The 15,888-nt window shown below is 46.3% G+C and overlaps 2 protein-coding genes across 8 annotated transcripts in view; one reads left to right on the forward strand and one right to left on the reverse strand.

Annotated features, from left to right (window-relative positions):
• LOC100651987 (homogentisate 1,2-dioxygenase) lies at positions 1 to 13,765 on the reverse strand. 3 transcript variants are annotated; one of them, XM_048414630.1, is made up of 9 exons: positions 13,632 to 13,765; positions 4,658 to 4,871; positions 3,239 to 3,374; positions 2,497 to 2,630; positions 2,236 to 2,422; positions 1,910 to 2,089; positions 1,593 to 1,816; positions 1,370 to 1,496; positions 1 to 540 (listed from the first exon to the last, which is right to left on the reverse strand). In XM_048414630.1, exons 2-9 carry the CDS (start codon positions 4,682 to 4,684, stop codon positions 227 to 229), a joined length of 1,329 nt encoding a protein of 442 aa, XP_048270587.1. In that variant the 5' UTR covers positions 4,685 to 4,871; positions 13,632 to 13,765; the 3' UTR covers positions 1 to 226. The 3 variants fall into 3 exon arrangements, with proteins under 3 accessions (XP_048270587.1, XP_020724261.1, XP_003394121.1); XM_020868602.2 differs by lacking the exon at positions 13,632 to 13,765 and adding an exon at positions 12,942 to 12,956; XM_003394073.4 differs by lacking the exons at positions 4,658 to 4,871; positions 13,632 to 13,765 and adding an exon at positions 3,472 to 3,757.
• LOC100651871 (daf-12-interacting protein 1) overlaps positions 8,003 to 15,888 on the forward strand; it is a 9,238-nt gene continuing 1,352 nt past the window's right edge. Inside the window, exons 1-11 of one of the 5 annotated variants that reach the window (XM_048414620.1) lie at positions 8,003 to 8,021; positions 10,614 to 10,739; positions 11,002 to 11,245; positions 11,930 to 12,128; positions 12,465 to 12,637; positions 12,704 to 12,779; positions 13,036 to 13,217; positions 13,698 to 13,941; positions 14,702 to 15,141; positions 15,403 to 15,578; positions 15,667 to 15,857. In XM_048414620.1, coding sequence (XP_048270577.1) covers positions 10,653 to 10,739; positions 11,002 to 11,245; positions 11,930 to 12,128; positions 12,465 to 12,637; positions 12,704 to 12,779; positions 13,036 to 13,217; positions 13,698 to 13,941; positions 14,702 to 15,141; positions 15,403 to 15,578; positions 15,667 to 15,857 — 2,012 coding nt within the window. In that variant the 5' untranslated portion in view covers positions 8,003 to 8,021; positions 10,614 to 10,652. The other 4 variants (XM_012320491.3, XM_048414619.1, XM_048414622.1 and 1 more) reach the window with 4 other exon arrangements.

Raw genomic sequence — 15,888 nt, forward strand, 5'->3', positions numbered from 1 at the left:
TTACATATCGTAGCGTGGTATATTTCAATCTTTTGCGGCTCTCAGGACAAAATATATAAAATCCACGTGACAGTCACCGTGTTAAGGTACGTAGTAACAGAAATAATAATTATTACGAACAAAACAGAAGTCAAATCATGTACTCCTATAATTATTTATAATCGTGTACCCTTATCACTTCTATCTTTTCTACAAAATATAAAAATGCAAAATGTAAAAATGTATTTTAAGAAGCATTCGAAACGAAATGTTTTTTAAGAGATTGCCAGCATTTGTAATAATCGTTGTCCAGTTTGTTGGAAAGATTTGCAGCCCATTCGGTTATCGCCAAACTATACGACGTTTCAAACATGAAAGCTTGTGTTCCATCGGCGACGCGTTCAGGTTTCAACTTGCTGTTTGAAGCAGTTTCGAAACAAGACGAATCCGGTCCATGTGGCGTCATAATAGAATGCAACGACGCTCCGCCTGGAAGGAAACTTTCCTCCTTAGCTTCGTATCGTCCCTTTATCAGGCCCATGAATTCGCTCATACAATTTCCTGCAGATCGAAGAGACACCGTGTAAACCATAAATGTCGCTCTAGTTCTTAAGTATTTATTTTCACTAATTTATAAACTGAGAAAGTTGAGCTTAAAGTTTATGAAATTGAATATTATCGTGTGGAGTTACAACTTGAAAGAACCGAATACTTTATTGCTTCCTAAGTAGAATCTTCATCGTGTTACCGCCAATTTGTATTTCTTGCACCAATGAGACATACATGAATTGGTTTATTACGTTATTTTGAAAAATAGAGTTGGAAGTAGGGCGGCGATATGATACTTAAGAATGGAACAAGAACGGGAGGAAGAGAGAAAATGGAATCGGAGAAAGGAAAAATTGTAGGTTCCGCTCGAAAAGAAACAGCAGAATGGTAGTCGCGAAAGAAAAAGGAAGTCGATGGATATCACCGGAGAAAATTCCGAGTTTTCACCGATATCTCGGTTACACGATTTTTAGAAGCGGTCTAGCATAACGAAGTATCGGGATCGAGCCATGCAGCTGACACCGAATCAGCATAGAAAAGCAAAAGGACGAAACGATGACTGTAATTACTCAGCGTTGTTTATTTCTCGAAAGTGAAAAGACGGAAAGGAAGGAAATGAGGAGAGGGGAGCAGAAGGTGTCGATTATAGATCTCGACAGCATTGTCGGAATCCGTGCTGCTTCTTATCACGAACGCAGATGGCTACAGCCATGGCTACGGCTCCCGATTCTCGAAATTTCTCCGTCGCATCCTACCATCGACGGTATTCGTTAGTTTTTTTTTCTTTTTTCTCACGTAGTCGTCTACAAAATATCGAATAGCCGACTTTCTATGCACTTACGATGATAATAAGGAGGCCGAAAAGTGTGCTCCTGCACGGACCATCGAGGTGGGAATATTACAAAATCGGCTGCCGCTGTACCGATCTTCCCGGAGGGACACGTCAGGACCGTGAAGATCGAAGGATCCTGTAGAAGAAATAAACGCGGATAAAGGAAACGTGTATCGATTCGTTCGTGGATTAGAGAACGAAGGAGGTAACGTAGCTTTCGCAATACACTTACACAATGATCAAAGGAAACCGTATTAACGACCATGAATTTGTCGAGGTCGTATTTGAACGGAACGTAATTTCCATGCCAAGCTACCACGTCGAACGGACTGTGGTCTTGCTCGGCTACAAACAGCTTACCGTGATACTTGCACACGATCTCGTAATCGATTTCACGATCCTCGTACCACGCTACAGGCGTTTGAAAATCCCGTGGGTTCGCCAGGCCATTCGCTCCTGTTGCAAGATCAGAATTCGGTTAGCTACCGCGATCGGCAGAAAAACGAAAAATTGTAATCTCTTTACTCGTGAAGCGATTATTCGCGTTACCTATCGGCCCCAATTCGGGCAATTGAAAGTGATCGTCGTACACCTCTAAGATGTATCCTCTAGATGGACCAAACACAGCAACGTTGAACCGCATACCTTGCTGGATCACGCATATCTCGTTCGGCTCACAACGGATCTTGCCAAACTCCGTGGTTATCAACAACGCGCCTAGCTGCGGCACTGCGGGTGAAACGTTTTCGTCGATAAAACTAAAACTTTCGACGATCGTCATCGCCGACATTTTCCATGCACGTAGTTCAGCTCCATGGAGAGAGAAAGAGGAAGCTGACGAACTGGTCGGTCCATGGTTGGAACAACGTACGTACCAATGAGAAGATCTCCGTCGGAATTGTAGAAGGCCTTGTTCTTCATGGAGGCATTGCAGAGATACACGTGGATCGCGATACCTTGGCGAACGCGAGCGTCTCCCGCGCCGCAAAGCGTGTGCAAACCTTCCACGAAATCTACCTCCGCGGCTTGTCTGGTCGGCACGTCAAAAGGTTTCCATCGTAGCTGAAACAGGAAAATAGAAACGTTCGAGTTTCCAGTGAAAGAGAAAACGATGACGAACGACCGAAGATCGATACCTGATTCGGCGTTGGATTTACAGAGTCCCATCCGTAGTCGAGACGAGGAGCGCTGTCAACCGGTGTGAAGGGTTTATGGACGACCGACGGCTTGATTCGATACAACCACGTGCGTCTATTTCGAGAGCGAGGAGCTGTGGAACGATACATAGATATGAAATACTTAGGAATAAGCCGGTGTCCTAATTGGATGTCCCATAGCGACAGAATCGTTGAACAGATATACGAAGACGAGACGAATTACTGCAACTTTACCACGTTCCTTGTCCGAAGATATATACTTTCTACAGTTCCCGACCCATTTATCTCATAAAATGGAGGTTTTTCCTATGCTTCGGAAGTCCATAACTCCGTGAAACTATGTATTCTCATTACAGATGTCATGGATGCGACTAATACAAACTAGTTTCTGGATTTCAAACAATGCAGATGATCGTCGCATCGTTGTCAATTTGGACGCAGTCGTAGAATATGCTTTGTACGTTTATCGTCGTGTTGGTCGGTCGTTGGGACGACGATTTTATCATCGCGCGATATCCAATTAGGACACAGCCGTAGGCTAAAGCTCGGTGCATACAGACGATTGTCGGCAGACACGCGTCCACGGTCAATCCTCAACGTTGTACGTGGAAAATCCGCAGAGAAATGTACGTAGATCGTCTACAGACGATCTCCTGTCAGCCTGGACTAAGCGCTTGAAACTCGTCCTGACGATAAAACGCGGTTAGGAGAGATTACTTACCGGTAAACGACGTGCCGGACAGCTGTTCCGCGTACAGACCGTACGGACATCGCTGAGGATTGTTCTGGCCGAGCGGTAGGGCACCGGGGCAACGTTCGTCCTCGCTGGAGAATTCGTTGCCGAATCCTGTCAGATACTGAAACGAAAGAAATTGCGTGTATAAAGAGAAACAAAATTACGGGGAAAATGGAATCGACGAAGCGTAGCAACGCGATAATCCTCAGTCTATCTACCTTAAACTCGTCTTTCATCGCGCCACGTTCCTCGATCACTGAATACAACTTTTTTCCGATTGCTTCATCCTTTTATACGAGAACAACATGGTCGCCTGTCTGATCGTACGTAATAACAACGAAATCGTCATTATGCAAAAGAACGCGTTTAGGTGCTTTATCACGGCGTCGGCCAATCGCAGCGCGGAATACGAGAAGGCGCGTCCCGTCGATACGTTCGATCGGCATCGTTTCAAAAGTCAGAAATTCCACGCGCCTTATGAAAATTTATCGCTCCACGGTGTTCTCGAGGCGAGCCCTCTCGGCGCTGTTCTTTTATACGTAGATTACGTGTACGCGCGTGTATATTTTATTCCGCAGGCGGTTCTCGTTCTTCCCACTCGCGGTTAATTCAGATAGAACCTGTCTCTCGTAGCTCGTTAAAAATTCCCGATAAAGACGGATAAATCGATATTTTTCTTTTCCTCTTTCGTGTATTTTTCCTCTTTTAATTTATCTCGGATGTAGCGAGGCAACAAGAAAGTGGAAAAGACCGAGGGAGGGAAGAAATAAACAAGCGGCGACGTTACACGTGCTCGTCGTGTGAAATCAACGCAAAGGCAATCCGGTTTACGGTGGAAGGTTAATCGGAATATAGGACGTCTATTGCGTGATTCGTTGTTAAAATGCGCGTAATTGATTAACCATTCGAAAGATTCAAGAATGATATTACGAGTGGCGAGTCTATCGGAACGAAAGAGGGGAAACCTAGGAAAACAAGGCTCGTGTTAGACTTATATTTCAAACGCGATAAAGGCGAACGATAAGGCTTTCGGCTGCAAGGTATTACGTCGTAGTCGCATATAGCTGCTTTATTATTATTGTTATGGTTATCATTAAAATGAACAAGCGAGCGTAAGTTTATCCAGAATACAAAAATAACAAAAAGGAAACGAACAGAAGAATGCCGGGATAAAATAAAATAACGTCATAAAAACAGAGCAACATAAAATAAAAGTCACTTGTAGAGATACGTGAAACGAAACAAAGCTATAGGCGCAACAACGTCAAAAAAGCAGAAACGCTATCCGAACGAGCAATGAGAATAAATTGTTACACAGTAAAGGTTGTAGTGGACTGCTTGAACGTGTTAATGAAACCGGAAAAAAGCAGCCTTATCCGCGATATCGTTGGCGTAGTTACATACTCTTGAAATGGGATCGGAAAGCTTCATCGTGGTCAGATCCGTTCGCAAGAAGTCAACGGGTAAGATAGGATAATTGCGAGCGAGGAGATTATGAGCACGCGTTAAGATTAACCAGTTGTAGCAGCGCAGGATCGTCGATAACGCTATTCTCAATTGTTAACAGGATAATAAGCTCGCAATTCTTCCTTCTATCCTCAGCGTTGACGTCTTCCACCTACAAAGAATACGATCATAGTTATGCCCATGACTTTGACACAGTGACTTTGATACATACAGTTATATATCAGAGAAACTCGCTCTATCAACGTGATATATCTAGCCTGAACAGAAGATGCAAATGACATTCGCACAGTCAACTACACGAGGTAACATCAAAGAATCGCAGAGAGTTTCAAGAGTCAAAAGATTCCTGAAACTCTTACAAAAGCGGAAGATGAAACCTAGCGTTCGGTTTGCGTTATTAACGCTCGCGATAATGCGATTAGTAAGAGACAGTCGTAGAAAATCCCCAAGTCACGCACGTTGTCGATGGACGACAGAGGACAATTCGGTAACTAGTACGGATACGAAAGAAAATTTGTATTTCTAGAGATTCGCATCACGTGGCACCTGGTCGCGTTAGCAATCTGACGGCCGCATATTTCTGCGTAGATCTCGTTGCCAACCGTCGTCGTATAATTATGATTCGCTTTTTGAAAAAATTTTCTGAGGAAACCTAATCCATTATTTTATCCATTATTGAATCCATCATCGAATCTCTATCGTATTATTTCAATTCATTTTGTACGCTTATGCGCCATATGGATTCATTGATTTGTTTCCTGATCGTTCCATACGGTTACGGAACTCGCGATTATAATCACTTTCTGACCATTCGCTTTCATCTAGATCGTTAGATTCACAAATTGCCAGTGCATTTGTAAATCGTTTCGCTTCGATGGAACGCTATCTACTATAAATACAGGAATTGTTTGTCTCGCGCGTAAGTGGCAATTAAGTTTTAAAAAAATAAAGTCGTATAAACGGCCGTTAAAGCGTTAAGGAACAATTCGTTGACAAAACGATATCGCGCGACTTTATGAAAATATCCTTGTAAAGCAAGAGCGTCGCGGCAATTAAGAGGTTGCTCAGTTATAAGAATAACTCTGAAATGCTTAAGATCGCCAGCAGAGGAGCGATTCGGATTCAAACGCACTACACAGACCGTTAATGACAAATAATAAAAAGTAGAGAGCCCGGAGATGCAATTATTTTTCGCAATAAGCAGCCACGAACTCTGATTCGTCGGATACATTTAATCGCTAATAACAGTCAATTAACGTTGATTTTAAGTAATCGCGAAGCTACGATTAGAAATTACTCTCGAAGCCAAACTGATACGATTTATAGCGATAGACTCTGAACCGAGCCAAACGCATTCTTGAAATCCAGGTCCATCTAACACTTGTTGTCAAGAGCATGTGTGACATAGTTACAGAAAGTTGTCGAATCCGTGACCGTCGTTCTTGCAGGAAAAAATTCGTGTTGATGGTAAGACGAACGTGCCGGTGATTATGGCCTAATTCAAAAATTTGAAAAAAGAAAAGACTATCTATCTGCGTTACAACAATCCGAAAGCGTCTTTGTAAATTAGTAAATATCGAACCTTTGCATGGAGCTGGCTGATGCGTCGTCGAAAAGAATTCAGTTCAGGTGTCGAACGCAAAACTGTAGACATCTCGAAACGATAAATACACGACTTGGGCTACTTTCATAATCAGCGAGAGAAATAGTTTCTCAGGCGAGTCGTAAATTTGATCGCTATAATTATTCCAAACATGTCTGCAAATGTATTTAAACTAGAAATTCTCGACTCGTTCCTTGTCGCCAAGTTTGTATATCGAGATAAATGAACTGGTATTGGGTAGGGAAAAGAACCCGAGGGTAACGATCTACTGAAAATGACCCACGCGTGGTCTCGACAAGATATTTTTAATAAAAATAGAGGATTCCATCGTCAGCAGAACTTTTATTCGCGTCTAAGCGATCAATAGCTAGGAAAACATCGATTGTGTCGACATTTAAGTCGGCTAAATGAAACGTCGTGCTCGAACAAGAAATACGAGGAAGAGTTGCGGACAAAGAGACATATGGCGATTCGAAGCAGACCGCGAAGGAGCCATCGATCGACCGATACGTCTGTCCAGCTCTGTCCTCGAAAAGCATAAGGGCTCGAATTATACTTAACGTACGTATATTGAATTACTAGAAAACGTAGAAGGAATGAAAAAGTAGATGAAGATGGAACGAGCGAACGACGACAATTTCGGTGTGCTTATTAGGGCAAAGTAACTCGTGCCTTTCGCTCGACCAGGAGAACTGGTCCTCGTGATTAGAGCGCGACCACCGGGATTCGAAAATATCGTTCGCTAAAACTGCCACGTTGGGTTTAATCGAGCGAACTGATCGTTGAAATGTAAACGATCCATGGCAGCGAACATCGTCGAGTGTCACGTGGCGAACGCTCGAAAAGAGGAAGAGGAACGGAGCGAAGAAGGTTGACGAGCGAAACGAGCTAATTGCGCGTAATTTGCCCCGTTTCGATCCGACGGGACGCGAACTAGCCAAGAGAATGAAATTACAAAGAGGTGGGGGCCGTTTACAGTTAAGCGAGAGAAGAAGAAGAAAGAGAGAAAAGGAGAGAGAGAGAGAGAAATCTCGCTAGCAAAGAGAAGATTCCTTCTCCGGCAACGGGGCAACCTTTCTTCTGCATCCTGCTCGGCCGTCAGCCGAATAACGGAGATCCCGCGGATGCAGGCCGAGCGCTCGGCTAGGCTGGGCTCGACTCGGCTGCGCTCGGCTCGGCTCGGCGACGTCATCGCGCCGGTTCTCGCGAGATCTCGTACTTTTAGATTGAAATCGGTTCGCGCGGTTTCCGGTTTGAAGCTCGCGAATTCTCGCCATTTCTTCCTATCGTCTCATTTGCCAGAGAACTCGATGCGAAACGCATCGTCCGATAAGTCGTAAACCTTTTTTCCATAGAAAGAACGAAATTTTCTACGGATGGAATAACGCCAGAGGATTATCGAACAGATCGGCGCGTATTCGCTTTTATTGGTTCGTTGCAAAGTACTGGGAATAAAGTTTACGATTCGTACTAGGAAATGCTCAAAGACTTATTCGACGATCGAATAGACAGAGATAGAAACAGACAGGTACGACACGTACGAGAAAGAGGAGCAGAGTCGCGAGACACGGCATGGAAGCGAGCGGCAGAGAATACGACTCGATTCGAAAATCGGTAGTAACTAGGTAGCCAAGGAGGCACGTACCCCTACTCCGAGAGGAAGGTTGCGACCAGTTGGCCGGCTCTCGCTCGGAACAGGTGGGCTCGAGTCGAGAGAGTCTCGGCCTGCCGCTTACCGCGCACGGATCGAGTTTGTCGTTCGACCGGTCTCTCGAGTTCTCGTTTTCGGCCACGAAAAAGTTCAACTAAACTAGCCGAAATATGCGTATATAAACGAGTCGGTAACAGGGTCGTTAAATCAGCCGGTGGTTTACCAGTTTCGTTCTAGTTCGCGCTCATCGCCAACTCGAACAAGAGCGCGTAGTGCGCGTTCGAAATCGCCGCGTTCCATTATCGTTCGTCGACACGAGTACGCGCGAGAACATCGACCGCGCCGAGTCAGGAATTCTCTCGACGAATTCTCTCGTCCTCTCGGCGCGACCTCTCGGCTCGACGCGTACGGCTTCGCGCCGCCAAACATTCGCGGTGCCGCGAATGATACGAATCGACGATCGAATCAGCGGATAAATCGGCTCGCTTCCGATCCTGCGGAACCGCGACGAGATCTCTTGCCGCGGAACGGGCAACGATCGCCGACCCGATTTTGCATGGGTGTACACGTAAGTGAATCAGAACAAGTTCGAGACCGACCGAGCCCGATGACAGAGCTCGTGAACGATCCTTACGATTATCACCCTTCACCGATCGATATCAATGACGACAACGACGACGACAACGACGACTACGACGACAACGACGATGACGACGTGCTTCGATCCTGGCTAGTACTAGTCACGCAAATCTTCGACGTGAAAGGGAAACGCGCTAAAAAGGTTACTTAAAACCATACAACTATAATAGATTCTACAATTACAATTACAATTCGCCTCGGTGAGGCTCGATTCCACGCAGTCGTCCAAGAACATAGTACCGTATCCGCGTTTCGTTTACTCGGTCACAAAACGAGAAACGACACGATTCGCGATCGTCTCCGCTTTCCATATGGGTCGATCGTTTGGAAGAACGATAACGGTGAAACGGTTGTTCCATCGTGGACCATCGTCGTCCATTTCGAACGAGTCGAGAACGATACGATAACGAACGAGAATGAAACGTTCGTCTCGCGAATCGTTGCACGATTCCTCTAGCCATGTGTCACGCGAGTTCCTCGCTCATCCGCCTCGTCTGCCATCGTCCATCGTCCATTGTCCATCGTCCATTGTCCATCGTCCATCGTTCGTCGTCCTTCACCCGGTTATGCAGCTAGCATGTCGCGGTTCCGTAGCAAGCGCTACGAAACGAACGCTATCGGAAAACTCGGACGAAAGAAAGGAAAGACGATCGCTACGGTATCGTGTTCGTCCGAGCGATTCTGTACCCTCGATGCAACGTCTGTAACAGCGCGAAAGGCACGGACGCTGCTTGGAAAAGGGTAACTCGGGCGTATCGGTTCGAGGATCGAAACGCGTTTTCTCCGCGTACGCGATCACCGAACGAAAGAGAACGGCCACGATCAAGCGCTTGTTTTCCCTCGTGTCTTTCTTTCGAATCACGTTACTCGGTCGCTATCGAATGCGATTTTACGCTTCATACGCGAACCATGGAATATTCCGTGTGTACTTTTGCGATGTTTAGCTGCGGGCAGTGGAAACGTTCCGATAACTTTTAACATTTTATGGGACTTTTAGCGGCGTCTAGCGTACTTGACGAAATTAGTAAAAAAGCCCGCATGTACGTTGATTGTCGCGCGAAATTTATGTTACGCCTTGGCAAATATATAGGGGTCGGATAAAATAATGGAAACTCCTTTTGTACGACATATATGTATACACATACGTATGTGTAATGCGTGTTATAACATACGTTTACGTTTCCATTATTCTGTTCAACTTCTGCTCTACACGCTAAAGTTTAATTTTCGCAAAATATAACATCGTATTTAGGCAAGATTTGTTCTGACGATTCATCTAAATGGTTCGAGTCGTCGAGAACATTTTCTAGCTCTTATCTAACATTTATCTTATTCTAATCGTTTAAAAAGTTTGATAACCCGGTTCATCGATGGCAACCGCAGTTGTCAACCCAACGTCGCTCAACGTGTATTAAGTATGTGGTTACGGTGGATGCATACTCGAACGAATTAACGTCCAGACCAATACGGTACATCGAAATAATAAAATACATATACGGATTCTTATGAGCGTACGCATCTCGATCTTTTGATGTTTCATTCGCCAGAACTCCAGTTCAATACGCATCCGCCGTAACCATAACGTAAAATACTCGGCGTACAAAGAGCCAAAAGAATTGGCGCAATTTGCAAAATGTTTGATGATTCTGCGCCGAAGCTTCGGGACGGTGTATGGGCGAATCGCGGCGCGGCGAGTGTGCTTACGAAATGGTATGTAACACGCGCGAACGTCCGCAACTCGTGCATGCTCGTAACCCTCGCGCAATCGCGATTACATTCGCCGTTTTATCGACTCGTTTATCTGAACGACCAGTGGCGGCAATCGCGTCGTTTAAATCCTTTCTTCCGCGTAGAAAGTTACCGCGTAGGAAACCTGTTAGCCCGATCGTTCGATCCGCGAAACTGCGTTGGCTCCTCGCGTCCTATCTGCCTGTCGATCGACTATCGTCGTGCCGAGAATAAACGAAAGCAATTTAAAGAAGAAACGGGACCTTCCGTAGGAGAGAAGCGAGGCTCACCGTACCGATGTCACCGGCAGAATGGCCAGGGATCGTTCCGGTTCAGAGTATTCGGAGAACATGAGCGACGCCACGACTTGCAGCTGCACGACGAGTTCCGCTGACAAGGCTAGTAGCGCATGTTAGAGTAAAATCTCGTTTGTAAGGGATAGCGGTAAGTCGCGATAAATCGGATCGGTCGCGCGCGATTGGCGCGTGATCGATCGGATTCGGAAGAACGATACGGGCTACAGCCGTGGCTCGATTCGGCTCGGCTCGGCACGGCTCGGCTCGGCTTGAAATAGCGCGAACCACTCTTCCGGAAGAGAGTACGAGAGGTATGCGAGACGGCAGCGTCCGATAATGGGAACGACGGTGGTGGTGTTTTCAGTGTTCGTTGCGCGGCTGCGGTATGTTTCAAGAGCCGTTTTTCCTACATCCACCTGGCTCGCGACCACGCGATGGAATCTACATAAATCCGATGAGCGCGTACATCGGCGAGCCTGTCAAGCCGAAGGATACAGAGTCCTTTTATCTGCATAGCCCGCATGATCTCGTCTACACGAGGATTACGCGGTTGTTCACGGACACGGACAAGCATCGACACTTTGAGAAGAAGGACGAGACTTTGACTGGTAAGTGGCGCGAGTCCCAGATATCTCGCGCTGCTGCCGAGACTTCGACTCGGTACGCGCGTCGTTCGCTTCCGGTAGCGACGAGTCGTAAAGCGAAACATCGAAGCTCTGTCCTCGCTGAAGCAACGACGAGCAACTTTACATCGTCTCTCGTTGCCGCACGTTTTGTCGCAAAGCATTTCCAACGATCAGCGACACGTAGAAAGATTTCGTCCATGCTGCACTTTGTTCCGTCGAATTTTGTTTCTTCTTATCTTTAGCGATCTATCTTTAGCGATTTATCTTTTGCCGCTGTACATAATTCTAGAGCTAAGTTCGAAGTCCATGAAGTTCAATATCGCCGTGTGAAGTCAGGACGTAGGAAATATTTGTTGATTTCTACGTACAATAGAATCTTCGTCATATTGTATCTACCAATCGGACGTACAATCGGAGTTGATTGATTACATTTTTCTGGAAAATGCCGTTAGGACAGTTGGAAACTAGAGCGACGACTTGTTGCTGGTAATAGAAACACGAAAAACCCTAGAGAAACGACTTTTTTTCATACGTGCAACATCGGTAAAAAATTCCTCGCTGTTGCTTTAGCGTGGACTTTGGAAGATTTTAGAGATACTCGTTACGCCCCGGCGCCGTCACGACCCATCGACCAAACGGTCTTCCATTCGTCTTCTGAATTTTCAGTGAAAGTGGACGTACACTTCAATAATGGCGTTCTCGACCGATCGTCCGGCGAAAACGGCTACACGACCAAAGCCGAAATGACTCGCGAGCCGTCCGAACACGCGTACGAGCAAATCTGTTTGCGCCAGGATGCTGAGACCGCTGGCATAGTCGCCAGCCCGCAGAGGAAGGTGCAGATCGACAACGTATCCGATCGCAGGTACGCGGCACCAATCGCGCGCTCGTCAGCTCGCTCGTAGTCGTCCCGGTCGATCGACGATACGTAGTAATACATACCGCTAAAACCAGCATGGATTTCACAATGTCGCGCGGATCTTGTTCGCTTTCGAAACGCGTTCGTTTCCGCTAATGCTCGGTCAGCCGTTTCTCGCGGAAGGACGACCTCGATATTTCCGCTGGAACGTAGCCGGTTTAACAGGACCGGTGTGTATAATCAACGCGAGGACGAGTGTCGTCGATCGACGAGCTTGAAATGGTACGAGAGTGGCGCACGAACGGACTGGTTGGCGATATGAACGTGACGAATCGATTTCAGCCGATCTCGAAAAACCGATCGCAGATACAGTAGATCGAGTAGCGCGAGCGAGTCGTCGAACGTCAGCAGCGAGATTCCTTGCTTCTCGTCGAGCGCGTCGACGCCGTCGCTGTCGCGGAACAGCAGCAACGAACGAGCCGGAAAGAAGTTTACCGTGGAGTCGTCGTCGCACGGTACGTTGAATCGACGAGTGCGTTTCCAAATGACAACCGCTGATCGATCGTCCATACGATTTTCAGAGAAAAAGAACACGACCAGTACGTCGTCGCAAGTAGAAAGCGAAAAGGAGATCAAACCGGCGAACGGCGGAGTCAGGTAAGTAGGCCGAGCGATAAGGCCGTGCGCCGCGAGACAGAAAATCGAAGAGAAGCGAACTGATTGCATTCGATTCTAAGCGATTTTATCGCGACGAAACGCGTCGGACGACTCGTTGGTTCGACGACTCGCGCGATATATCGTAGGCAAAAACTAGCTCACGATGTACTTCTTCTTCGTTTTTTTCTTTTTCTTCTTCTTCTTCTTTTCCTTCTTCTTCTTCTTCTTTTTTCCCTCCATCGCGCGTCTTTCTCAGCTTCGCCAAGCCACCGCCTCCACCACCACCGCCCCCACTACCGGAGAAGGAAGACGTCGTGGTGCTCGTGGTGAACGCCAAGCAAAACGCAGAACCTATAACCAGGGACGAGAAAAGAGACGTCTCCGGTGAAACGAACCGGAATGGAAGAACCGAGAACGGAGCAAACCTTGCATCTACAGGTAAGCTAGAAGATATAGCTCTCTGGAGCAGTCGATAACTTCGTTTCTTCGATCTTCGATTCGTCTCGCTCGGTCCTCCGTCATTTGTAAAAAAAGGAAAGAAAAAGGGTAGCCAAGCTAAGGGAAGCGCGAGAGTGAAAAGTGTAAATCGAAAAATAGGCAAAGAGAAAAACGGATAAGTCGAAGAGAGAGAAAGATCGTGGCAGCAGGGGAGGGGGAAATGAGACGGAGTAGAAATAGAAGAAGAGGGTGGGCGAGATTAATCGAGCCGAACGATCGACCGATTTAAACCAGGTATTTTTACGTCGCTGAACGCGGTTTAACGATAATGATGATAATAATTAAAGCCTCGGTGAATCGCAAAGACGGCCACTTACTAGACCATAGCGCTCATCGGGCATATAATACACTTACCTAGATTTCACTTGTCCGACGCGTACTACGATTCGTTTCCCCCACCTCGTTTCTGTTTCGGAACAGCGATCAACAAGTCCGACGTATCCTGCGGCGAGCATCAGCAGCCGGAAGTGCCTCCTGCCAGTCCACCGGCGGACACCGAGGAAATTAAGACGAACCAAACGTCCCATCTGGTCAATAAACATATGGTGCTACCGTTCATACCGCCCAAGTTCGCCAACGCGGACTCCAACACTCTGCTCAAGCCGTCCGAGTATCTCAAGAGCATCTGCAAGATTTCGTCAAAGAGCAGCCTGTTGAAAGCAAGGTCGGTAGGATAGGTTGACGAACGATACCGATACCGATATCGCTTTTATACGATGCTCGTCGGGATCGCTCGTCTCATCGCGTTCGCCTATCGAGGTACAGAGAAATGAAAAGTTGGCTAGAGAGATGTCATGTGTTGCTATATCGTCTTATTTCTATGTACGTGACACTTTAGGCCAATACGCGTGTTTATTTTTACGACCGCGCCAGATATATCAGAAATAACCAACCTGACTCGCGTTTCTTCGCCTAGCCATCTTCTCGTTTCAGCAGCGATATCTCAACTTCGCAGCCCAAAGTGTATCGAGTCAACGAACTTTAAAGCGAAGCGAATCGATGTTGCAATAATCTTGTAACGAGATATGGACTAAATATCATTTTTAACTTTATATCATATCGTAGCTGTTACGTTCGAAAATTGCAACGACTTGGAACGAACAAATTTTTACCATCGGGAAGAGTGAAGAATTTGATAGAAACATTTTTACAACGTTAATTTTTTCCTTTTTTTTTTTCAAACGTAGACTTGATACACTCTGATTTTGGGGATCGTATATATATAGAAATATACGGAAGTATATACGTTACGGTCCAAGTGACTAATAGGTCATTATTCGTAATGCTTAGTCATTACTGTTTTAAGGTTTCAAATTTATTACAGTATCCGATTTGGTTGCGGTTATTCGTAATGACCGTATATCATAAATAATGTATTACGTAGTCAGTTAACGCATAACATATCTGAGGAAACGCGTTCGCAGATCGGTCGACAATTTGGACATACAAAGTAGAAGCGGTGATCGAAGAGAAGGCTTCGTCAGACCGGAAGGGACCGAGGAACAGGAGCAAGACGAACTAAGGGAGGCTTTAGCGGAAAGGGGTGCCACGCGCAAAGCAACTCGGGAGCTGGAGGAGGAGGAAGAGGAAAAGGATAGGGTGGTGGTGGTGGTCGAAGAGGGAAAGGAATCGACTGCCGGACCTCCGCCGCCACCGTTGTCTCCGCTTCAAAAATCTCGACGTATCAACGAGGAGTCCAGCACGGTCGCGATGACCGATCTCGAATCACAGAAAACCCTGCAGCCACTCGCCACCATCAGCATTCAAGATCTGACCAGTATCCAACTGCGAAGAACTTCCGCGAAAATGAACGCCACGAAAACGTTCTCCGCGCCTCCGCCGCGCAGCGTATCTATGACGAACGGTAGGTTACCATAGTTGGACTGCGTATATTTATGCAAATTCATATCTTTACACGTACGATTAAAAAATTGGAACCCAGCTAGCCGATTGTTTCGGTGATTAATCGTGTCAACCAGCGCTATATCGTTTTATGTATTTTTACGTATCGTATCAACGCATTCTGTGCACTTTTGCATTTTCAAATTTCCCATAGATTCGTAAAAATCACGTTATCGATCGCATTATCTCTGGTCTCGAAGCTTCCATCTATCTTCTTCCTCAGTTTCAGAGCCGTTCTTCGTACAAAAGACCGATTTGATCGCGGAACTGAAGAGAACCAAGGACATCCCTGGAATTAAAAAGATGAAGGTGGAGATGGCGCAGGTGGAAAAGACACAGGAGCAGAATCTCATGTCGGAGATCAACAAGGCGTTCAACGTTTCGAATTTCGTGGATCAGGTGAACTATCTGAGTCGATCATCGTTTCTCCTTCGTTTAGTCACGATCCTATTCTATTTATCGTGTTTAATTTTCTGTTTCGCCGAAGATCCCAGAGAAAGACAGTTCGGGGAACGTGATACCGATATGGAAACGACAGATGCTGGCGCGAAAGGCTGCCGAGCGAGCGAAAAAAGAATTGGAGGAGCAGCTCGCCAGGGAAAACGAAGAGAGACGACAGAAAGCGATTCCTGCTTGGAAGAGGCAGCTCCTCGCCAAAAAGGACAACGAAGAAAAAAGGTTCGCCGTTTCTTTCTCCGCGATTATCGTA

The sequence above is a fragment of the Bombus terrestris genome, chromosome 3, assembly GCF_910591885.1.
Source record: "Bombus terrestris chromosome 3, iyBomTerr1.2, whole genome shotgun sequence".
NCBI classification, from domain to species: domain Eukaryota; kingdom Metazoa; phylum Arthropoda; class Insecta; order Hymenoptera; family Apidae; genus Bombus; species Bombus terrestris.

Bases quoted from the DNA above. Each gene is read 5' to 3' on its own strand.
- LOC100651987 (XM_048414630.1), bottom strand. From the start codon at position 4,684: ATGAAGCTTTCCGATCCCATTTCAAGA. The intron at 2,631-3,238 runs GTAAGTAATCTC...ATCGTTCCACAG, and splicing joins GTCCGGCACGTCGTTTACCG to CTCCTCGCTCTCGAAATAGA. The intron at 2,423-2,496 runs GTATCGATCTTC...TTCCTGTTTCAG, and splicing joins TAAATCCAACGCCGAATCAG to CTACGATGGAAACCTTTTGA.